Source organism: Camelus bactrianus, chromosome 31 (assembly GCF_048773025.1).
Source record: "Camelus bactrianus isolate YW-2024 breed Bactrian camel chromosome 31, ASM4877302v1, whole genome shotgun sequence".
In the NCBI taxonomy this organism is placed as follows: Eukaryota; Metazoa; Chordata; class Mammalia; order Artiodactyla; family Camelidae; genus Camelus; species Camelus bactrianus.
Genome location: NC_133569.1, coordinates 23,587,461 through 23,612,130, shown reverse-complemented (window position 1 = coordinate 23,612,130; position 24,670 = coordinate 23,587,461). Strand labels below are relative to the sequence as shown.

At 40.3% G+C, this 24,670-nt stretch overlaps 1 protein-coding gene across 1 annotated transcript in view; it reads left to right on the top strand.

The window, feature by feature from the left end:
- The window catches only part of LOC105065430 (serine/threonine-protein kinase MRCK alpha), a 26,823-nt gene extending 2,153 nt beyond the window's left edge, over positions 1–24,670 (top strand). The window contains exons 2-13 of the mRNA XM_074355559.1: positions 1,035–1,145; positions 3,836–3,919; positions 5,518–5,623; positions 7,195–7,331; positions 7,973–8,112; positions 9,974–10,055; positions 11,698–11,914; positions 13,056–13,118; positions 15,763–16,359; positions 21,421–21,518; positions 22,982–23,066; positions 24,418–24,670. Coding sequence (XP_074211660.1) covers positions 1,035–1,145; positions 3,836–3,919; positions 5,518–5,623; positions 7,195–7,331; positions 7,973–8,112; positions 9,974–10,055; positions 11,698–11,914; positions 13,056–13,118; positions 15,763–16,359; positions 21,421–21,518; positions 22,982–23,066; positions 24,418–24,548 — 1,851 coding nt within the window. The 3' untranslated portion in view covers positions 24,549–24,670. The remainder of the gene's footprint in view (positions 1–1,034; positions 1,146–3,835; positions 3,920–5,517; positions 5,624–7,194; positions 7,332–7,972; positions 8,113–9,973; positions 10,056–11,697; positions 11,915–13,055; positions 13,119–15,762; positions 16,360–21,420; positions 21,519–22,981; positions 23,067–24,417) is intronic.

The following is a 24,670-nucleotide window of genomic DNA, read 5'->3' as shown; positions in this document are numbered from 1 at the left end:
TCCATGGCAAACAGTGTAATTAATGGTGAAATACTGAAAATTCCCCATTTTTATGTCTACGAACAAGACAAATAGGCCTACTATGACTATTTCTATTCTTCAAGATGAAATGGAGGGCCTTTTCAAATAATTATTAGAATTAACAGAGTTTAGCAAGGTGCTTGACTATTATGTCAATACACAAAAATCAGTATACAGAGTATATCGTATATACAAAATACATTGACTACAATGTCAATACATAGAAATAAATATATATCATGTCAATGAACTGTAACTAAATGCATTTATATATGCCAAGAAGAAATAGTAGGTAATTACCTTTTTAAACACAACACCATTTACAATAGCATAACAAATCAAGTATTTAGAAATAAAACTAACAATAGCTAAATGAATTCTCTAGGAAGAAATATTATAAAATTTAAAGAGGGACATTTGAAAAGGCCTAAATTAAATAGGGAATAACACTCAAATTCCAGATGAAAGGCTCAATATTATAAATGTATTAATTCTCCCTTAACTGATAGTATATCAGTTCAATCAAGATTCCATCAAGATTGAAGATTTGATACAATATATCAAGATTCAATATAATCTCAATAAAAATACCGATTTTTTTTTCATGGAATTTGCAATTTATATGGAAATGCAAAAGGCCAAGAAATTAAAAATGCTTTTGAAGAACAAATTATTCCATCCCATTTCCTCAACAGCTTTGCCATTCTTTTAATGGCTGTGCCCTGCCCCCGTCCTCCTGTCTCCATGGTATTCCACACAGGATGGAGTGATGAATGAGAAACAGCACGTGCTGAAGTGAATCGCTCAGAGGTGCAGGCAGGAGCAGCTGCACCTGCTTCTGTAGTGTCGTGGCCACTGTCTTGCATGTTGACATTCTTCTAACAAAAATCCTAAAATTACAGTTTTGCCACCCATCATTGAGAAACACGGTAATGTTCATGACTTCCATCGAGAGTCCTGAATTCTATGCAGTGATGGCTTGAATTTTTGTTTCCCCAAACTTGTTTTTCTAGGCTGATCCAGTGGAGAACGTATCTGAACAGGATCTAAAGATCAAGTTTTACATCGGTTCCAGGTCCACATCTCTGTCCTCACACAGTGGAGACGAAGCCGACCTGGTTAAGGTGCCTCCGTGGGGTAGTTTTGCCTTCGAACTTTCCACCTGCAAAGTGAGAATGACTCCTATCAGAAATAGTGCCGTTTCTCTCCTAAGCGAATGTATCGTTTAGTTCAGGAACAGTCTGTAGAGAGTATTGGGTTTACCTAATAACACAGCAAGATTTGAAACTCAAATGAGAAAACTGTTCCTGAAACTTAGTGAAAGAAGACAAAATTCTACCAAATTCTTGAGCAAAGAACTTAATGATGGGCTCCTGCGATGAAGTGAGGGTTTAAAAGAGCAGAGAGCACATTTCAGTGAATTCTGGAATGGTCAGTAAAACCTGCGGTGCAAAGCACGAGGGGACGTGGTCTGGCAAGGACAACTCCCTTGCTATTTACATTGCTTCAGTTAATATTAAAGAGTCATGCTGTCACAGGAACATTTTACGTAATCATCATAACATCAAGGCTGGTATTAGATACAATTAGTAAGATATTAAAATACATTTGTGACTGCACTTATTAAAATTAGAGGTAACTTCATACCTCCTACATAATGGTACATGAAATAACTCTTCATTGGCCCTTCATGTTAATCAGAGGGCGTGACACTCTGCAAAAGGAAATATTTCCTCCAGAGGTCAAAGGGTTTAGTGTCACCCAGACCGTATTCTCCCTCTTCAAAGATGCTCTTCCCTTCCTTCTTTGCATCTCACTCACCATGATTCATCTGGGCGCGCAAGCTTTGTTGCCCACTTTGGAATCCTCGGGACGGGCAGAGAGTTCTCACGAGGGTATGCAATTTGGTTTGGAAAACTTCAGTGTGGTTTATAGCCAGGCCAGACCTTGTTTTCAAATTCTGCCCAGAGCCTCTAACATTTTGATAACTTTATTTTATCTTATTGTTTTCAAATTTTAATATTAATTTAAAAATTTTCATTTCCATCACACAGGAAGGTATAAGAAATAGTCTACCACAAACCTAAATACCTACTACACACAAATTTAGCAAAACAGTTGTCATTTTTGTTTCTGACCTGGTGTGCATTCTTCTTGTCCACCTTTTCATACTTTGCATCTTAGGCAAGTATCCTTCAAGCTCACAGGATTGCTTGGTTTGCTTAAAATACAAAGCATTAAATACACAAATATTATCCCTATTGCTTTACAACTTATTTTTTTCACACTGTTTATTCATGTCAAGACTATTCATTCATTTTTAACTGCTGTGTAGTATTCCACTGTATAAATATACTTAGGTTCACATAACCATGCTCCTTTTGATGAATTAATGCATTTTTTCCACATTATAATTTCTCTATTATAATGAGCCTGTTGGGACCTGCTTGCCTATATACACATGGGAGAATTTGTTAGCTATTGGCTAGTAGAAATGCATATTGTCAATGTAAGATTTTGCCAGCTGAGTTATTTAATTTTTTTGAAACAATCATAAATTTTACAGAAATATTTCAAGCACAGTATAAAATTACTTTTCCTGGACTATTTGAAAGTTGCCACTTGATTTTCCATCACCTTGAATAATGCTTTCTCTTGTACTTCTTACAAATAAGAATGTTCACCTACATCATCATATATATATATATATACATATATACACACACACACACACACACTATAACCATCATCAGTAACATTGATACATTACTGTCATCTAATCCTCAGACCCCTTCAAGATTCACCAACTGTCCCCATGTGACCATTATAGCAAAAGAACACAGTGGTGGGAATACAAAACGGTACAGCCACTTTGGAACACAGTTTAGCGATTTCCCACACAGCCGGCAATCACGCACCTTGATATTTACCCAAATGAAATGAAAACTGATCTCCACACAAAATTCTGTCCATATATAGCAACTTTATTCATAATTGCCAAAACTTGGGCGCAACCAAGATGTCCTTCAGTAGGTGAATGGATAAATAAACTGCGGTACAACATCGAGACAATGGAATATTACTCAATGATAAAAAGAAATGAGTTTTGAAGACATGAAAAGACATGGAAGAGTCTTAAACGCATATCGCTAAGTGATTGATGCCAATCTGAAAGGGCTGTGTATTGTGTAATACTTTACCCCCAGCAACATTTGTGAGCACCTGATTCTTTCCATTTCAGAATATATTTTCTATAATTCCCTAGGAAAGAAAAATTGTATTTCATATAGACAGCTAAATTTTATGATTTTGAAGTCTAATTTAAAAATGTCATCTAAATTACCCGAGCATATTTTTAGATTATTAGTGTTTGCAAAACCTTAATGAACCCCCTATAATTAATTTTAGTATATTTCTACATACTTACGGTCACAAATCCTTTCTACATTTATAAGACAAGTAGTCCAAAAGTCTTTTGAAGATTCTAATCACATACCTACTCATTAAAAGTATTCTTCAAATATGTTTATGATCAATGTTCTTCTTTTAATGTAGTCTGCATGTGATGACACACATTTTAAAATAGCCAAGTTGAAATAAAGTATATGAACTAAACATATATTTTGTTTGTAGAAATGGAAGGCTTATATTTGAATTACTTAAAGTGTATATTCAGCACTGTGAGAATTTTAGCTTTCCTGTGTTTTTGTCTAACACGTATAATTCTTTTGTCTTACTTGAGAAATAATTTAATTCTTATAATTTTGGTGATATGGACTGCTTGCCTACATTTATTTTTATGTCCTTGATTCAGATTACAGATTCTGCTCACCTTCCAGTTCACACCCCAACAATAAAGAGAAGAGACTGTCACAATAGAATCCTCTTTCCAGCAAAGGTACTTGATTAAGTTCCAAACTTAGCAGGTCCTTGAAAACCGAGAATAAGTTGGTTTTCATCTTCAACCCACCCCTCCCTCCCTTCTTCCCTCCTTTCCTTCCTTCCTTCCTTGCTTGCCTCTTGGAGACTTCTGGTTAAACATAGCAGACTCAAAAATGCATACTTTCTAATGAAATCCTCTAAACCGATAAAAAGAAAAGTAAGTTACATAATTTTGGAAGGTGGAAGAGGCTGAGTGAGGGGTTAGGAGGGCTGGGAAATCTGAATGTCAAGTGCTTAGAGAGGGCTTGCCAAAAAGCCACAAAACACTTAGCATCTCAGAAGCCTACAAGGATTCGAGGACTAGCAACACTAAGTCCTTCCGGAGGAAGGGGTGATGTGCAGTGCTGAAAACAGGGGAGTAAACTGAGGATCTGAATGAGAGCAAGTCGCTCCCGTGCACACACAGTGCCCACAGCAGGGACTGCAGTCAGTCTGTTTTACAGATGAGGAAACAGAGACACGAAGGGGAGAAAATTTACCAACTTGTATTTGGAAGAACCAGATTTTGTTACAGTTTACATATTGCTCGTTTATGACAACAATAATTTCAGGTCAGAGAGGCATGGTACAGAAATAGAAAACCCATAGTGGATTGCCCACTTGTTGACAATTCTGGGAAGACACCTGGAGTTTTAGCTGTCAGGGTTCCAGTTAGAAATTTCAGGGTGCCTTCTGTCTCGAAGGTACAATACAGCCTGCTTCACAGGAGTGTTCCAGTCCCTGGGGAACAGGATTTATTTTATTGATAGTAGAAAGTGAAACACATCATGTGCTCTAGAAAGCACATTTTGAAATTATTCTTTCTTTCTAAAGAAGGGATAGAAACCGTATTATTTTTGTTACCCCTCTTCAATAAAAATATGTAACACAGGCAATTCTGACTCCATTTGTTGTTAAGAAATCATTTGAAGAATTTATCAATCTACAATATTTTAATGTCAGGGTATATCAGCCCATATAAAGCCCAGGCTATATTTATTTGGTTCCAAATAGTATTAATGAACATTTGATCACCTCTAAATAATTCTCCTCCTCCTCCTTCTCCTCCCCTTTCTCTTCTTGGTAATTTTGGGATCACTTAATCAGTATTTTCCAGTTAGGAAGTGATTAGAGGCAAGCATCCTAAGGGCTGGTGAGAAAGGAGGGAGCTGCTTTTCTTGCATATACATATAAAATGGTATTTTGGGCAGGATGGGTTGAAGGAATCACCAGAATCACCTTTTCAATGTTATTTATTTGTTTACTTTTTGAAGTACAGTCAGTTACAATGTGTCCGTTTCTGGTGCACAGCACAGTGTCCCAGCCATACATGTATAGACATGTATTTGTTTTCATATTCTTTTTCATTAAAGAAGAAGATTTTGTATATAGTTCCCTGTGCTATAGAGAAGGATTTTTTTAATCTATTTTTATATTCAGTGGTTAACATTTGCAAATCTCAAACTCCCCAATTTCTCCTCTCTCATCCCCTTTCCCGCAGTTATCATAAAATCGTTTACTGCATCTATGAGTGTTATTTACCATCAACGCATGTTTGGTCTCTTTGTTTTGTAGAATAAGACCCACCGGTTTTTCCTCACATCCTTCACGGCCCCTACCAAGTGCCACCAGTGCACATCTCTGATGGTGGGTTTGGTAAGGCAGGGCTGCTCCTGTGATGGTAAGACCTGAGGAGGGGCTGTGTGCGCTTGGAGCCGTGGCACCCACACCTAAGTGTTCTCACTCAGCTCGGTGCTTTAGGCAGCTGCTGTAACCAAGCACGTAGGCTGGGTGGCTTCTAGACACAGACCTGCATTCCTCACAGGCTGGGGGTCTGAGATCTGGGCGCCCGTATGGCTGGGTTCTGGAGAGGAGCCCCCTCCAGGCTGCACCTGGTGGAAGGGGGAGGGGCAGGGAGCTCCAAGGGGTCTCTTTTCTAAGGGCGCTAATCCCGGTCACGAGGGCTCCACCCTCAGGACCTAATCCCCTCCCAGAGGCCTCACCTTCTCGTACCGTCACATGGTGGGGTGGGGCAGGGCGGGGTGCGGGAGTTAGCATTGCAAAATACCAGTTTTGAGGGAATCCAAACATCCAGCCCATTGCACTAAATGACTAAGCAGAAATGTGCTCTCTGGGAACTATAGAAGCATCACAGTGTCCTGATCACTTCTCTAAAAAATCTCTCTGAATGTGTTTCGTATCAGAAAGACTGGACCTGTAGTTGTGGGTAGCCTTTGGGGGGATCTCTGCACTGGGCAACTCCAGAGGGCCTCCTGCCCTCACAGCCTGTGTGAACAGTGCCCCCAGGAGGTGTGCTGTGTAGCCTGCAGGCAGGGCCCCACTCCCTGGGAAAATGTATTTAGATACATTTTGTTTTCTGTGGCACTGGGAGAGTTTGAGGACCACATCCACTGGCCCACGTGACAGGAAAACGGAATGCTGTCCTTTGTCATCCTTTTACTTGACTCGTTTAGTTTATTACGGTGAATATTGCTGAAGGAAAGCACTATATTTTTGCAAATGTCGAACAGTGGATCCCTGTGCCGCACAGACACCTCGTTCCTCACCCGAGGGAGCCGATTCTGCACATGTTGGTTTCCTCAGTGAGTCCTGTCAAATGCTCACTCTGGGATGCACGGCGCTGAGCAAGACAACTGTCCTGCACTCAGCACTGTGACAGTCAGAGGCGCCTTAACTGCGAACACATCCTAAAACATTGAACAAAATGGGATGTAAAATGAGGAGTCATGTGCTCACACACTCCTCCGAGGGCAGCGGAGCCGGGCTGTGAGCTGAACTCACGGGAGCATCTCTCAGCCTCTGCTGAGCCTGGGACGGCTGCTGCCCCTGCTGGTGCATAAAGATGGCCCACGGCCACCACCGCTGCAGACCCCAGAACCTGCAACTTCTGCCAGGGCCAGGAAGGACCCTGCTGCTGCAGAACTGAGAAAGTGCGCACCAAATCTGGAAGCCACCACTGCAGCCGTGGCTTCACACTCCCTCTGTCAAGACCCAGCCAGTAAGATGGATGTGGTGCCTCCAGCACCACCCGGCATGACCCAGCTCAGCATCTCATAGAAAGCCGTCTTCTGAGCGGAGCTTCTAAGGTCCAAAACTTAGTTCCAAGGGAGTCCAGGAAATGTAGTTTTTAGCATTTTGGCCTCTACAAGAGTAGACGGAATGGCAGTGGGAGTCGAGGGAATCAGACCATTGTATCCTCACAGTTACCTCTCTTTTATTTCCTCCAAAAAGTATGTGGGTTCTCATGTCACACAACCTGTGCAGAAAAAGCTCCAAGAGCTTGTCCAGTGCCTTTGCATCAGAAGAAAGGCACCTTCTGTCTAGACCCACAGAAAGGCACGGGAACAGCCTATGAAGGCCACGTCTGGGTAAGTGTCAATGTTTTGGGCTCATATGAATCTTTTCACAATGTGTGCACAACACTTGTCAGAAAGATTTATGCTGTGTTGTACAGTAATAATTATATACAATTGAAAATATTTCTTCCATCCTAAGAAGATGATTTCAGAGCAAAGTTTAGCTGTCCCCAAGAGGATATTTCCACATGTCCCAAAGTTTTCTGTTTAGACCCCACCTTGCGATGAACAATGGCTGAAATCCCTGTTAGTGATGTACCTTTGACTTCCAGCCAGCAGTCATAAATTATGAGACTGGGGGTGAGAGAATCTTCTTGAGAAATACTTAAAATCTGAGTTGAATCTGAGGCTACCAAATTTGAATTTAATGTTACGTCACGGCAAAGCTGTGACTGTGAATGAACTGCTAGTGTTCAGTGAAATGGTATTAATCTTCTTTTCACAACGCAAGAATCATCCAGTCCTCAAAGGGATTGCCTTTGTTTTAAAAATTTCATTTATGCGATCTAGTTCTGTTCCCACCTTTGACAAGGAAAAGTGGCAGATTTATAACATAGTATAATTATTTGAGTTTTATATATAATCATTGCATAGTATTTGATGTTTCGACTTGGATTGCCTTTGTTTGTTTTTTTGCAAACTAAAAACTAAAGATCCCAAAGAAAGCAGGAATGAAAAAAGGATGGCAGAGGGCACTGGCTGTAGTTTGTGACTTCAAACTCTTCCTGTATCATGTGGATGAAGAAAAAGGCTCAAAACCCAGTGTTGTAGCAAGTCATGTGATTGACTTAAGGTAAGCTTTGAAAGGGAGAATATTATTTTATCCAAAAAAAAAAATTGGGAATAAAAATGCTTTCTGATATTTTCTTTAAATAGTGTTGTCATTTAACTTTATGCTAAGTTCTTAATTTTCTGCACTGCCAAGCCCCTGTAGATATCTCAGTTTCTATCGTTTCCTTCTAATATTTTTGTTGATCTATTTTTGCCAACTGTTAAACACCTCCTCGGCAGCTGTGCCGTTAAAATGCTTGCACTTAATTGTTTTCTGTAAGTGCCCCTTGGGGAAGTGAATTTTCACTGGGAGCGCCCTAGCTCTGCACAGATCTACAGAGGATCTGGCTCAAGGATTCAGCAGATCATTGATCAGCACATGCATGTGAGGAAGACTACGAAACGTGAGCAAAAAGAATCCAATATTATGTAAAAATTATACGGCATCTGGAGCCAGTGTGGTGTGTGTTGGGAAGGCTGGTTTAATGTTCAAAAATCAATGTATTTTACCATATCAATAAAGGAAAAAGATCCTGTCAGTAGATACAATAAACACATTTGGCAAAATCAGGTATTTATTCTTGATACACACTTAGAAGAAAGCGTCCTCATCCTGATGAAGGGTGTCTATGAAAACCCCACAGCGAACATCACAATTAGTGGCAAAAGACTCAGTGCCTTCTCAGTAAGATCAGGAACAAGACAATGATGTTTGGTCTCACCACGCTTATTAAACATTGTACTGGAGATCCAGGACAGGGAAGAGAAAGAAATAAAATACATCCTGGTTGTAAAGAAGGAAGCAAAATTATTCATAGGCAGAATGAACATCTATGCAGAAGTATCTGTGCAATCTACAGAAAAAGCTGTCAGAACGAATAAATGAATTCAGTAAATTTGCAAGATACTTGATCAATAGATACGAAAGGCTAAAATTAAAAAGACTGTTTCAAATGTTGGCAGCAGATGGAGGACCTGGATCTCTCAAACATTGCTTTGTAAGTCATTTAACCACTTTGGATGAAAGCTTGGCAGTTTCCTAAAAAGTTAACCACACACCTAATATATGATCTAGTCATTCTACTCCTAGTATTTCCCCCAAAGAAAGCTTATGTCCATACAGAGGTGCATGAACATTCATAGCAGAGCCCCAAACTTGAAACAACCCCAATGTCCATTCATGGGCAAATGGATACATTGTGGCTGTGAGATGTTGCTCGTCAACAAAAAGAAATGAAGTTTTCATCCGTGTGGCAACACATATGGACCTCATTATTATTATGATGAGAAAAAGCCAGACAAAAAGAGCACATATTGTCTGTTTCCATTTCTAGAAAATACTGGAAAATGCAAACGAATCTGGAGTGACAGGAAGCAGATCAGTGTGGGGGAGGAGGGAGGAGTGCCCAGGAGGGAGGGACGGCAATGGTTACAAAGCTGTACCAGGGAACTTTCAAGGGTGATGGACTGTTTCATTGTCTCCCCCGTGGTGACGGTTTCACAGGAGCACCCATAAGTCAGGACTCATCTAATTGTCCACTTTAAATATGCATAGCTTATTATGTGTCAAGTATATTTCAGCAACATTTAAAAAATATACAAATGAGCTGACCTGAGGGCACATGGCCCGTATTCTTGTGGCTTTGGGGTCAGACAGGTGCCCGTATCCCCGTTCCCACGGGAACTGTGAGTCAGGGTTAACCACGAGGGTTTTCTGATCACGTTCAGTGGGCCGGGTCCCGCGGCTACAGTGTTTTGATCACTGTCAGTTACTACCGAAAAGAATAAAAATCAGGGAGATTAAAATCGAGGATTATGTTAATGTATCATTTACTCATTTTCAGGTGATTCTGCTCACGCCCAGTATCTTGTTTTTCCTTCAGGGACGGAGCATTTTCTGTCAGTTCAGTCTGGCCCTCAGATTTTATTCCCGTAAAGAGAAGGGAAATGCCTCGTATGTTTAAAGTAAGCCTGCATGCTTCTGTTGGCCTCCTTATAATGTTTTGTTTCACCCCTTCCTTGCCTGTCCACAGGGGTCAAGGCTCCTTGGGCTGCTGAAGGTCACTGGAGGCTGAGGTTTTAAAAGAGCCGTGGGATCATTTCCACCTCCCTCCCACTTGCCACAAGAACTCTATCCGCTTATTCAAAAATACTATAAATAATAGCTTTTTGCATGTGTTACGGTCTTTTCATCCTACAGTTAAATTGAAGACTTAAAATGCAAATGTTCCTGAGGGTGTCCATTCATTCTACACTGAGGTAGCAGGACAGAGCTCAGATTCAGAGCTGAAAACACTAGAAGCTTACAAAGCGGGATGGGTGGTGAAAAAAGAGGGGAAAAAACAGTAACAGGGAAAGAGAGATGACATACGTCCCAGGCAGACGGACACAGCTGACCATTCATGGACCCGCAGTGGCATGAATGTGCCGTTTCTAAAACTAGAGGCATTTGTAAAATAAGTTCCCTCTGAGGCAACATTTTGAAGTCATATTTCCGATTCAAACCAAGAACAAAGTGGAAAAGTCGGGGAGGGATATAGTTTTGCAATCTCTTAAAAAAAATGGGCTAAAGTGAAAATTAAAGCAACTCTGGAATGTCACTTAAAGAAAGAGACAGAGAAAGCGAAAGACTGCTGTCCTCTTGTGAACCCACGTGGTTACAGTCAGCCTGTGAGTCTTGTGTGTTGACAAAGGCCAGAAAGGAGGATACTCAGTTCCTTAGTCATGGATGTACGTCTATTTAGACCCCACCCAACCGCCAAGAGAGCTTACAAAGACCTGGCCGTTAGAACTGCGACTTACAGAGTGGGAATTCATTATGTCACTGCTCCTCACTGGGTGTTCCCCCCAAAGACAGTTTTCTCTATCAATTTAGAGTTCTCCTAGCCTGATGATATAGTTTTAAATTGAAATTTGATTTGCCATTTACTAGTAGTGATGTAGGTTACAAGCATGCAGCAGACAGGAAATCATAGGTATTTCTGAATATTTCTAACTTAAAAACAAAAAACTCCTGAGCGTTTTCATCATATCACAATTGATTATGATGATTGCAACGGCAAAACACGTTGCCGATTCAGACATGTCTGTAGGTGCAAAGCTGTGTGTTAGAGCTGAGCTGAGCGGCTCAGAGTGGAGGCTGTGGTATCAGATCGCCTGCACTCTACCCCCCTGTGCCCCCGTCTTCTCACTGATAAAATGAAGGGAATGAATGATATCTACCTACCCACTGGGGTTTCTGTGAGGACTCAATCCATTAACACACATGTAAATTTCTTAGAGCCGTTCCCAGTACAGCGTCAGCTCTCAGGATACAGTCCATACAGAGTAAGCATTCGACAAATGGTAACTGTTTTCATTTGATGAAGTCTAAGATTTTAGGTTGTCGGGGAACACTGGTATTTTTATGAGGCTCAAAGTGGAGGTGATTCTGACATTTTGCTTTTGGGTTCCATGTTCCTCCCATCACTTATGCTAGGAACCAGGAAGAGGGTGATATTCTTGGAAGTGTCATTTACTAGTGGTAAGTTTCATGAGAACTGCTAAACAGGCTGGCATAAAGCGTGTTTGCTTTCTTATAACCTAGCTCTTCCTTAAATGGTTCTAGGTCACAGCTTCCCAGCTCTCAGCGCCTAGTGACAGATATTCAGTCGCAATATTAGCAGACAGCGAGAATGAGAAGAGTGAGTGGGTGGGAGCGCTGAGTGAGCTGCACGAGGTGCTGAGGAAAAGCCATCCCCGAGACCGCTCAGTCTATGCTCTGAAAGAGGCTTGTGACCGCCGTCTGCCCCTGATCAAAACCACCCAGACAGCTGCAATCGTAGGTACGGATTTACAGCATTTATCCCGCTAGGTTTGCACCCCTCCCCACAGTCCCCACATCGGAATCTGAAACCCTTAACTTTATTCACAACCCACTTGTCAGCAAAACCTGATGGAATGAGGCCATCGGTGGTGGGGGTGGGGGGTGGGTGGGGGTGTGGTCCTTCCCCCTCCATCCCATGGCTACTTGTAGGATTCTCTGCAAAAGCGCATTTGATTATATGATGGTTCCCAGGCCCTGCCTAAAAGGGTGTTTCTTTCATCTACAGTCGTATCTTTCTTGTCTGAAAAATTCTGAGCTCCCAAACACATCTGGCCCCAAACATAAAGATCATGGCCATGAATGTGACTATGAACTGTCTACCCGGGGGGCAGAGACTTGCATATGCCCCCGCCCAGTACTCAGTAAATAAGCAAAAAAAAAAAAACAAGTGAATCAGTGAATGAATTGCTAAGGTCAATGTTGAACTTTGTAGCAATAAACAAGAGCAGTTGGATTTCTCAAGCAGCATTTCTTTTGCATCAGATAATGGTGACAGTGAGGGCCACTTAGCTATTTCCTCCTGGGTGACATGGAGCTGGTTACTAAACTTCATGTATTAAATGCAGATAATCCCAGTTTTTCAGTCGTGGCGACGATTTGAGCTAATATACGTAGTTCTGTGCTTTGGACTCAGAACCTTCCCTCGGTAAATGCTCCCTTTGCGCTTAAAGTTTTCGCTCTCCCTATGTTCTGACACCTCCCAACCCTGTGCTGTGACGGCTCAGGCCAAGGTCACCGACAAATTCATTTAGGAACGTTTTTCATTCATGAAACATCACTTATTAATAGCAAATTTGAAAGTATATCGTTACTTGAATATTATACTTTTTTTGAGTGTCCATAAAGATTACTTTATCATGATCTTTCTAATTGAGAGAAATATGTTTTGTTACGCTTACTTCTGTAATCTGAAAGAAAAATCGTAGCGCAAGTTAATTATTCTTATTATGTTTCTTTTCACTGTAATATTGCTATGTATGTATTCAGTTTGTCTTCTAAAGTTTTTTAACATCGATACATTTGTCCAGTGTATCCTATTAACTTCACTTAATGCTTGCCCCCCAAAATCCTTGACATTTTTATCTATGTGTCAAATACAGATCGCAAAAGAATCGCTCTGGGAAGTGAAGAAGGGCTGTTTGTTGTCCACGTTACCATAGACGGTAAGGAGAGTCTTTACTGACCTGGAATAACTTGAAACTCTAATAATAATAATAATAATAATAATAATAATAATAATAATAATAATAATAATAATAATAATAATATCAGATTTTTTTCTTTTTTCCTGTAAAAGAAATTTTCCACGTCTGGTTTGATGTGCATTCGAGTCAAATGATGACTTCCGTGCTTTCAGAGATCTATAGCCCGCCCAGAGCCTGCATTAGCTTCTCAAGCGATTTCCTATAACACGTGCACTGTGAGGTCTTAGTTTATGGTCTTCACGTTGGTGCATGAAAGATAACACATTTCTGCTTGATTCCCCTTCTCGCCGTTAGTAAGCTGACACCACAAATAGGGACGCCAGAAATTGGCTATTTCTGAGAGAAGACAGCAGAGTTCTTGGTTTGTGTTTTGTTTATTTTTGTTAGGATCTCATGGTTGTTGGAGGGAGAAATGGGGGTGTAGATGAAATGAAGAGGAGGCATACTAATATAGCTGTTTTTCTCTTGGATGTCCGGCATTCTGATGTAGGTGAGATAAAAAAGAATGCTCATTTGAAGGACATTAGCTGTGGTCCCCATTGAAGGCCTCCCATGCTGTGTGGGTGACCCAGTCCTGGTGAGGAGGCCCGTGGAAGGTCCACTAGGGGCCAGCATGAGAGCAGGGACTTGTCTATTTTGTTCAGCAATGATTCCCATGCACTTAACCAGTGCCTGGCACATAGCAGTCACTCAACAAACATTTGTGTAAATAAGGATCATTTTAGTGCCAGAAAAAAATAAGACTTTTTTCCTCAAAGAAGTAATATGTTTCCATTTGTCAGACATTGAGAGATCTGGAATCTTGCTCTCTGGAATCTTAGGACTAAGTTTAGTGCTTTATTATTAAGGTAATTATATTATCTCTGGAATAATTACCTGTTTTAAAATCCATGTGATTTTTGATCTCTTATCCTTCTCTTTGTATCTTTTTTTATCCTTCTCAGACCTACCCTTTGAGTTTATGTCTGTGATTTTATTAGAACCGGACTTAAATCTATTGGAGTAATAATTGGAAAGAATTTAAAAATAGGAAAACATTTTTCCGTACAGCAAAGGAAACCATCAATGAAATGAAATGCTAGTCTACTGAATGGGAGAAAATGTGTGCAACTCATATATCTGATGAGGGGTTTATTTCCAAAATATATAAAGAACTCATACAACTCTGTAGCAGAAAAACTAAGCAATCTGATTAAAAAGTGGGCAGAGGATCTGAATAGACATTTTGCCAAAGAAGACGTACAGGTGGCCAACGGGTACAGGAAAAAGTGCACAGCATCGCCAGGGAAATGCAAATCCAAACCATGATAAGATGTCACCTTACACCTGTTAGAATGGCTGTTATCCAAAAGCCAAGAAACAACAAATGTTGGTGAGGGTGTGGAGAAGGGCGAACCCTAGTGCACTGTTGGTGGGAATCTATATTGGAGCAGCCAGGTGGAAAACAGTATGGAAGTTCCTCAAAAAGTTAAAAATAGGAACTACCATATGATCCAGCAAGTCCACTTCTGGATTTTTATTCTGAAAAAACACTAGCTGGGAAAGATATCTGCACCCCCATGTTCATTGCAGTATTATTTGTAACAGTAAAGGTATGGAAACAACCTTCGTGTCTACTGATGGATGAATAGATAAAGGGGTGTGTATGTGCGTGTGTGTGTGTATGGAATATTAGTCAGTCATGAAAAGAATGAAATCTTTCCACTTGGGACAAAACAGTTGGATCTCGAGGGTGTTAAACTAAGTGAAATAAATCAGACAGAGAAAGACAAATGCCATATGATCTCACTAATATGTGGAATCTAAACAAACAGGTTCATGGATCCAGAGAACAGATTGGTGGTTGTCAGAGGTGGGGGTAGTGGGCAAAATGGGTGAAGGGGTTTAAAAGGTACAAACTTCCAGTTAAAAAAATAAATGAATCCTGGGTATGTAACCTACAGCAAGGTGACTATAGTTAATAATACTTTATCTCATATTTCAAATTTGCCAAGAGAGTAGATATTAAAATTTTTTATTACCAGAAAAAAAATTGTAGTTATGTCTGGTGTTGGATGTTAACTAGATTTATTGTGGTGACCATCTGGCAATATATACAAATATTGGATCATTATGTTGTACATCTGAAACTAGTATAATTTTATATGTCAATTATACCTCAATAAGGAAATTTTGAAAAGTAAGGAAACATTGCTAATTTGAAGTTGACTTGTCATCTTATTTGTAGAGAAATTACTCAAGTTAATGACATTAAAATTTATCAGATCATTTTTATTGGGACCTTTTTTTTAAACTTTTTTATTGAGGTATAGTCATTTTACAATGTTGCGTCAAATTCCAGTGTAGAGCACAATTTTTCAGTTATACATGAACATACATACATTGTCACATTGTTTTTCTCTGTGAGCTACCAGAAGATCTTGTATACATTTCCCTGTGCTACACAGTATAATCCTGTTTATCTGTTCTACATTTTGAAATCCCAGTCTATATTGGGATCTTTCTTAATTGCTTTTGGGTAAAACTTGGAGAACAGCTGAATTAAATAAATAGAAATTATTTCGGATTTGACCGCTACTTACAAATCTGTTCATTTGTGTAGAAATTGTTCGAGTGGGTGACATGAAGAAGATTCATCAGATTGAGCTCATCCCCCATGGCCAGATGGTTGCAGTGATCTCGGGGCGAAGTCGCCACGTGCACCTGTTTCCCATGTCAGCTCTGGATGGACAAAAGGCTGATGTTCACAAACTGGCAGAAACCAGAGGGTGCCAGACCATGACTTCCGGAACAGTGTGCCAGGGGGCTCATACATGCCTCTGCGTAGCTAGGAAAAGCCAAGTCTTCTGTTATGAACTGTTTCAGAGCCAGAAAATGTCTCACAGGAAATTCAGAGAGCTCCAGACCCCAACCAACGTCCAATGGATGGCCATCTGCAGCGAGCAGCTGTGTGTGGGATTCCAGTCGGGGTTCCTGAGATACCCCTTGAGGAGAGAAGGAGCTCCGTACAGGATGCTGCATGCGCATGACCCGACACTGTCGTTTATTGCGCATCAGCCGGTGGATGCTCTCTGTGCCGTTGAGGTCTCTAGTATTGAGTATCTGTTATGTTTTAAGAGCATTGGAATTTACACGGACAGCAGGGGCCTCAGGTCTAGGCCAACTGAGCTGATGTGGCCAGCAGCTCCAACCTACTGCCGTAAGGCCACCTTGCAATTTCTTTCCTTGTCTCTCTGTATCTTTCCAGCCTTGTTATTGCAGTTCTATACCCTATGGCCAAATATTGTTAATGATAGGTTTTTTAAAAGTCTTCAATTTATTTATTATTGTATTATTTGTTTTATTTTGGCAGAGGTGGGGAGGTAATTAGGTGTGTTTAATTTTTGGAGAATTGAACCCAGGACCTTGTGCATGACAAGCATGTGCTCTTCCATTTGAGCTATACCCTCCCCCTCTAATGATAGGTTTTATGTACTTAATTCTTTCTTTCTTTTTTTTTTTTTTTTTTTTTGTGGGAGGAGGTGATTAGGTTTACTTATCTATTTAAATTTTTTTTAATGGAGGTACTGGGGATTGAACCCAGGACCTCGTGCATGCTAGGCATGCACTCTGCCAGTGGGCTGTACCCTCCCTCATGATGGGTTTTAGTTTTTAAAACAGCATTGCTAAAAATGTTTCCTAAGTTGTCTCTGCCTTTTAAGGCGAATAGCTCTAAAGAAGTTATATCTAAGTCTATGTGAAATACCTTAGCCTTTAATGTTTTACTATATCCATAGGATAGTTTACCTTGACTATATTCTCAAAGTTGTTATCTTTTGTAAGCTCCTAAAAAGGTGTCTTCATGATCAATGAAAATCACAGAGGCATTCATTAACCATAAGGAACAGCTACTAAGTAAATTACTTTATACCTTATACATTTAATGCTCCTAGATCACTTGAACCCATTTGATATTTTATTGGTACAGGCCATCATTTTATAAGTTAAATATAGCCTTTTAAAAATTCAATTAAAGAATAGTCATTGAGCACTTAATGTGAGGAGTTTACCATGATAAAGGATAAGGGCGCAATATTAAACACGGTAAAGTAGACAAGGTCTGTGTCCTCATGGAGATCACAATCGTGATATGAGAGCAGTAATTAAGCAAGCGTTGTGACCCAGGAATCCAGCATTGTGCAGAAGCACAGAAGAGGGGCGCTTGGTCTAAACTGGGGGTGTCAGGGAAGGCTGGCTTAAAAAAGAGGAGAGGAGTTTTTTTTTCTTTTGACACTTTAAATACGTCATTCTGTGGTCTTCTGACTCCCGTTGCTTCTGATGAGAAATCAACCGTTTTCACTGTCCTTTATGTCTTTTCTGTTTGGCAGCCTTCAAGATCTTCTCATTGTCTTTGGTTTTCAGCAATTTGACAATTATGTGTTCACTTTGTATATATTCTGCTAGGGGTTTTCAAAACTTTTTGGATTTGAAGATTGATACCTCATTCATTTTGGAAACACTTTTGCATTCTCTTTTCTTAAAAAAAAAAACTTATTTTCTCTTTTCTGGAGATCCAATTACATGTATGTTAGGCCTCTTGAGTTTCTTCCACAAATTGTTGAGGCTCTGATTTTTAAAAATCCTTTCTTCCTTCTCTGTTTCAGTTTGGGTAATTGATATTGACTCTGTCTTCAGTTCTGCAGACCTTTTCCCCCTGTTTTTTTTCAGGAATTGATCAGCATTTCAGGTATTATATTCTTCTGCTCTACAATTTTAAGTGCTTAAAAAAAATTCCACTTCTTTGCTGAACTTCTCCTCTTTGCTAATTTGTTTATATTTTTCACAAAGTCCTGAACTGTTTCTAAATTTACTTGTAATGATTCCAACATATGGCATCTGTGGGTCTGCTTCTATTAAACTTTTTTTTTTTTTTTTGGATTAAGGATGCTATTCTCCTGCTTTTTCACATGTCTTTTTATTTTTTTATCCATTGCTGGAGGTTATGAATGCTATGATATAGGGACTCTGGATTGTGTTATATATTCTTCTAGAGAGTGTTCTGTGTTTTGTTCTGATAGGCAGTTGATCGGCTGATGGATTATCTTAGATTGGCTGAGACTTGGGTTTTGACATTGTTGGGGTGGCTTTTCATTCAGTCATTACACCTAAAGAATGGCCTTTCTGGGTCTCAGCAGAATGCCCAGGGTTTTTACCCATGTCTCTCCATTCTGCCTGGGTCAGAAATCTAAAGCCTTTCCAGCACTGCACTGCCTGTGAAATTTCTGTTCATCTCTCAGTGCTCCTAGCAGGTGTCGTGGAGTCTTGCTCTGTCCACGTGGAGCTTTGAACTTGGCCTGGAACTTCGAGGGCAGCGCTGCATGGATTTCTGGGATGTTTTCTGCGTGTGGATGTCTCTTCCCTCTGTGTGCTCCGCCTTGCAAATTTCAGGCCTGTTAGAATTTTTTTTTTCCTCTGTCTGGCAAACGTCAACTCTCTTCTTAGGCTCCGTTTTCCTACACAGCTGTTTTGGAGATTTTCCCTTAGGCAGAAAAATAGGGGCATGTGGAACCCACTTCATGCATTTCTCTTTTAAGGATGGCAGCCCTGTGCTGTCTATGAATTAATGCTTAAAAACAGTTATTTCATATGTTTTGTCTAGTTTTAGAATTATTGATGGTGGAAGGGTAAGTCCAATTGCAGATAACTCTGCCGTAACTGGAAGAGGCCAGCCACGCTGTGTTTTGTGAGGAACACTGAGTCTTTTAGGCGTGGGGTTCAAGTGGAAAGGTTCTTGTGAGCCAGGTCAGAGAAGCACTGACACAGATTTGCATTCAGAAAAATCCCTAGGCTCCAATGGTGAGGTTAAAGATAATGCCAGGTGAGGCTGGAGCCCAAGGGACCAACTAGGAGGCAGGTCACTCTAGAAACTGTGGGTTAAAATTACGTGCGGTAGAGGCAGTTGGGATGGAAAGGAGAGAATCGGAGGGATGTGGAGGAGCTGTAATCGACAAAACTTCACACTTGATCAGAAGCGGAAGCTCAAGGATGAAAGAATCAGGAGTGATTCTCAGCTTTCCTTCTTGAGCAAATGAGTGGATGCCACTGATATTTACCGAGCTAATAAAACACGAGGTGGAAAGGATTCAGATGGGCAGGAGGGGAATGGATTTGATCATTTAACTTTTTCCCCTTTTGTTGTGTTGTTGAAGTACTGGGAAACAAATCCCAGACATTCTTTTCTATAATGTCTATTCACTTGAGCTCTATACTCTTGAGCATTCGTCTCTGAAAATGCAGACGGAATTTTTCCCACAAAACCACATTGCTGTTATCACCCCTGAAGAAATTACCAGTGAGTCTTGCTTACCACCTAACAGTCCATATTCACGTATCCCTGGTTATCGCAAAGACATCTCTTTTGACAGTGCATTTCTTGGAATCGGAATCCAAAAATGGTGCATATGGTGCATGTTGTAGTTCCCTCTTAAGTATCGCATAATCTTGGGCGGTGGTCTGTGCCGCTGATCTGTGGTTCCGTGGGGCTTTCTACAATCTGGATCTGTCTGTTTCCTCGTGGTGCTTTCTAACTTCTTCCTCGACATCCTGAGTTTCCTACAACTGACAATGAGCTTTGAAGGCTCTGGTAGGAATACTCTAGGAATAGTTTTGTGTACGACACACGGAAGCACGTCAGGGCACACGATGTCTGGTCATCTCACTCCTGGTAATGAAATCAGTGACTGGTTTCTGGCATCGTCAGCATGATTCCTTGGACATGCTGTTTGTCCTGCCGGTGCGAGAGTTAAGACAGAGTGAGAAGAGAAAAGGGTGAAGGTCAGAGGACCAAGAAACGCAAATATTAGGAGGATGGTCAGAGAGCGAGAGGCCCATAAAGGAAACTGAGAAGGAGAATTCTGGGAGGCAAGGATCGCTGAGCTGTCAAGTAGACAAAGACTGAAATGTGTCCATTGATGGTTGATGGTTTGCAGTGAGAGCCATTTCAACGGAGACGTTAAGGCACAGGTCAGATTGCCATGGACGGAGGTGTCGGTAGGGCTGAGCAGTGGAGGACAGGAAAGGTGAATGACACTTTCAAGAACTGGCTGCAGGAAAAAGGAGAGAGATGGCGTCATGTGAGCGTAGGAAGGTTTGTTGGTTATACTGCTGTTATTTTAATGGGGAGACATATTCATGGTGAGGTGAGTGTTTAGGACTCATAAAGAGTTGTTATGAATAAAATAGAAAGGTCCAAAAAATGTCACTGGCTGGAAGTTTTCACTGTTTTGTTCATTAATTTCATTCTCCACACATGCTTTTTAAAAATTAAAAAAAATTTTTTAGAATGTTTTAATTTTATAATATACATAATATAATTTTAGAAGAGCCATCAGCAACAGCAGAAATTTCCCAATTGTGTTTTATAATTTCATGTCCACATTTTCATCCTTCTTTATTCTTTCTTTCTTCTTTTTTTTTTTTTTGACACATACTTTTTAAATCTCATACCGTACTCTTCTTGTGAGCTGACCTGGTTTAGCTGCTACAGATTTTGAAATGCTATGAAATGACTTAAAGCTGCTGTTAGATGAAGATGTTAGGGAGATTTTTGTAATTTGACCCATGTGCATCATTTATTTGCTGTTTTTATTAATGTCAGCCTTGTCTATTAAAAAAAAAGATTTTGAGGCAGCTACTCTATGAAAATTAGAATATTATAATGAGAGTCTCTTCAATTTCCAACCTGATGGCTTTTTTTTTTTTCAATGTATTTGGGCTTAGCAGATATAATTAATCACAAATACTGTATGATTTGATTTATAGAACATTTTTGAAATGACAACATTTTAGAAATGAGTACAAGTTATACTGATTCCCAGGGATTAAGGAGGGAGGGGGAGATAGAAAGGAGATAGACGGGATTATCAAAGGGCACCATTAGGAATCCTTGAAACTATTCTGTATCTTGACTGTGGTGCTGGGTATAGGAACTTACACAGGTGATAACATCACATAGACCTTCACACACACACACACTCACACACACACACGTGCTAGTAAAACTGGGAAAATCTGCCTGAAGGTGAATAGATTAGCTCTGTCAATGTCAGCATGCTCATTTTGCAAAACGTTACATTGGGGAAAACCAGGCAGAGTGAGCAAGAGATCCTTCTGTATTATTTCTTACAACTGCGTGCGAATCTAAAATTATGCTAATAAAAATTCCAATTAAAAAATGAATCATGGAGCCCACGCTTGATGTCGCTTCCTCCTCTTCTCCCAGGTTACAAGGCCCCGTATCTCTCAGTGTACAGTGAAAATGCGGTGGACGTCTTTGATGTGAACTCCATGGAGTGGATCCAGACCATCCCCCTCAAGAAGGTGATTTGACCTTGAGACCATGTGACTGATGAATTACAGACGGAAAACGGAGGCAGGACTTCTCAATTGTGCATTTGCTGGGCTTGCTAATGTGTCCTTGGTCATTTGGAGGCTTAACTAAAAGTAAAACTAGCCAACCGAAATCAAATTGGTTAATTTTATTACTAGTACAAGAGCTATTTTGCAATATTTAGTTGCATTATTTAAAGTAGGATTGTCATGATATAAATAAATGTACTGTTTATACAGATAATATAAGGTGAATATTTACATCATACAATGTGGTTGTTACCTCCCACATTCAGTTTAGTTGCTTGTATGTATCACTAACTTTCACTTGGAATAACCTTGCATCCTGAGAAGGTAAATTTTACTGGCAAAAAAACCAGGAAAAGTATATTACACAAAGCTGTGTTTTAGGATCATCAGTCAGGATTTCACAGATTCACAATAAAATAAAAAACATTTCTATCTCTACCACAAATAATTTAAAATATAGATAAAAAATTAAAAGTAAAAAAACCCTGCTATTTTGTTAAGAGCGAACTGAAGTGGTTTAATGGAATTCATCAAACCACTGAAGATCTAAGAATAATTAAATTCTGGAACATGTGGCCTGTACACAGCATGACTCATCCAGAAGGAGCTGATGCAGGAGTAGGATGGACGAAATAGTCAAGTTATGTGTGAGATTTTGCTCCACTTTATTTTTTTTCCCCAGGGAGATACACACAAAGTTGACAGCGTTTTTATTTATTAATACTTGAGAGTCCACAGTGACTCAGGGGAGGAGAAATCGTACAGAGGGCCCACATGGAGTTTGTCTTCTGACGTTTGATGGAAGAGTTTTATTTGCATCAATATCTAGAAATGAGATCGGAACGTATTTCCTTTTCGTCGTATGTTACCTTGGTCAGGTTGGAGTGTCAGTATTATGCCGAGTTCACCATAAAAGGTTGGAGCCCCTCCTTTTAGGTGCCCTGGAAGATTCCGCTCCACTTTGAACCACACCAGCAGTGGGAAAAGATTTTGTAAGGACTGTCCCACTGTATACACCATTAAAATACACATTTCCAGCATTCTGAATACGAATCAGTCACATTTGCTGTTTGATACAATGAATTCACAAGGCAGATGCATCTCAGGATAAACTTTTAGTTACTAATAACTTTTAAAAAGTCATTTTGGAAATTAAATGTATTTCTATTCAAGTCAGTAATGTTCTAATTTCTTTAACCTAGGGTATTCAAATTTCTGAAACTTTATCAATGTGAGTTTTTAACACCATTTATTCCCTTTAAGTGATATTTTTCTGTGTTTCTTTTGAGACACCGTTATTTTGAGGGGGGCAGTTTAAATAGACTATCCTTCTACTTAATTTTTTATACATAAGCAAATAGTCTCACAGCTTAATTTTTCACAAGTTTGTGTTAAGATGGTAACCGTGTCTTTTGTTATTTTAGGTTCGACCCTTGAATAGTGAAGGATCCCTAAATATTTTACTTTTGGAGACAGTTAGATTAATATATTTCAGAAATAAGAAGACAGGTAAGAAACAATTTCTTTTTAGTAGACCTGTTGCTAAGAACCCACGCCTCTAGCTGACGGCCCCGGGCCGCAGAGCCAGCGAGGGGAGAGGGCCTGTCAGGGGCACCTGTGCCCTTCACCCCCAGACCCGGGATGTGCTCGTGACGAAGGGTGGCTCTCTTTCACCCCCGGATAACTTTGTAGATAAAAGCACTGACTTGTGGCACACTCCAGTTACTTTTTTTTTTTTTTTTAATTTGAGGTATAATCAGTTTGTAATATTGTGTTACTTTCTGGTGTACAGCACAGTGATTCAGTTACACACATGTATGTTCCTTTTTATATTCTTTTTCATTATAGGTTATGACAAGGTATTGAATATAGTTCCCTGTGCTGTGCAGTAGGACCTTGCTGTTTATTCATTTCGTATATGGTAGTTAGTATCTGCAGATCTCAAACTCCCAATTTATCCCTCCATCCTCCCCTTTCCCCGCTAGTAACCAGAAGTGTGTTTTCTATGTCTGTGAGTCTGTTTCTGTTTTGTAAATAAGTTCATGTGTGTCCTGTGTCTAAATGTCCTCTTTTTATAAGGGCACAATCATATTAGCTTAGGGCCCATCCCATGACCTCATCTTAACTTGACCATCAGCAAAGGTCCTAATTCCAAACAAATTCACATTCACTTGCATGAGGGGAGGGGTTAGGACTTCAGAATCTTTGGGGAGGACACCATTTAACCCACCACAAGCTGTTTTATTTTCTTTCTGGAGTGTAAGACAGTTTTGCGGGTTTCTGAGTGGCAGGTCTGTTGGTTTCTAGATGTAAAGACCTAAAGCAGAGCTGGTCGTGGGCTTGTGGGTTCTAAAGACGATGGAAGGAGGCAGTGAGCAGAGTCTCTCACCTCCAGGAGAAATGCGTTGCTTGGTTACAATAATTGCAAAAAGTTTCATCTACACAATGATCGCCCTCTACACTTTACCCTGCCACGTAACAGACTATTTTGATATCCTTTAGTGACAAAAACCAGTAGGAGAAAAACGCAGCATAGAAATAAGAGGGCAAGTCAAAGTGGAAAGAGACCAAGACGACTGTTCTCTCCTTCCAGTGACATGATGTCGTCTTAGAGATAAATGTCACGCTAGATTTGTTTTTAAGGATGGCTTAAAATGAACGTGAAATTCTGTTCATGGACGCTCTGTTTATACTCCTGATACATTCGCCACAGTCATCTATCTCTAACTTCAAAAAACCAGAGTGGTGTGACATTTGTGCATTTGTGGGATTCATGTGAGAAAATGTGAGGTTAAGGGATGGGAGGCATCTTAACAGTTTAAAGGAGGCCGTTGTTTTGTCTGTTTTAAAATACGTGTAGATGGAGATGAGCTGGTGTTCCCCGGACCATCAGAGAATCCTCAGGAGCAGATGACCCGACACGTCAGCGGCAAGCGGCTTTCCTCCTCTAGGGTCCCCAGAGGGAAAGCGAAGCCGTCCTCGGGGCTGTGACTTCACCCCCTCGTGTGTGGGCCGGGGGGACCACTTGATGGCCCCGTGGTATCTGCTGTAATTTGGAAGAAAAGGAAAGAAATAAACCTATGGAGCTCGGGCAGAGACATCTGTTCACAGCA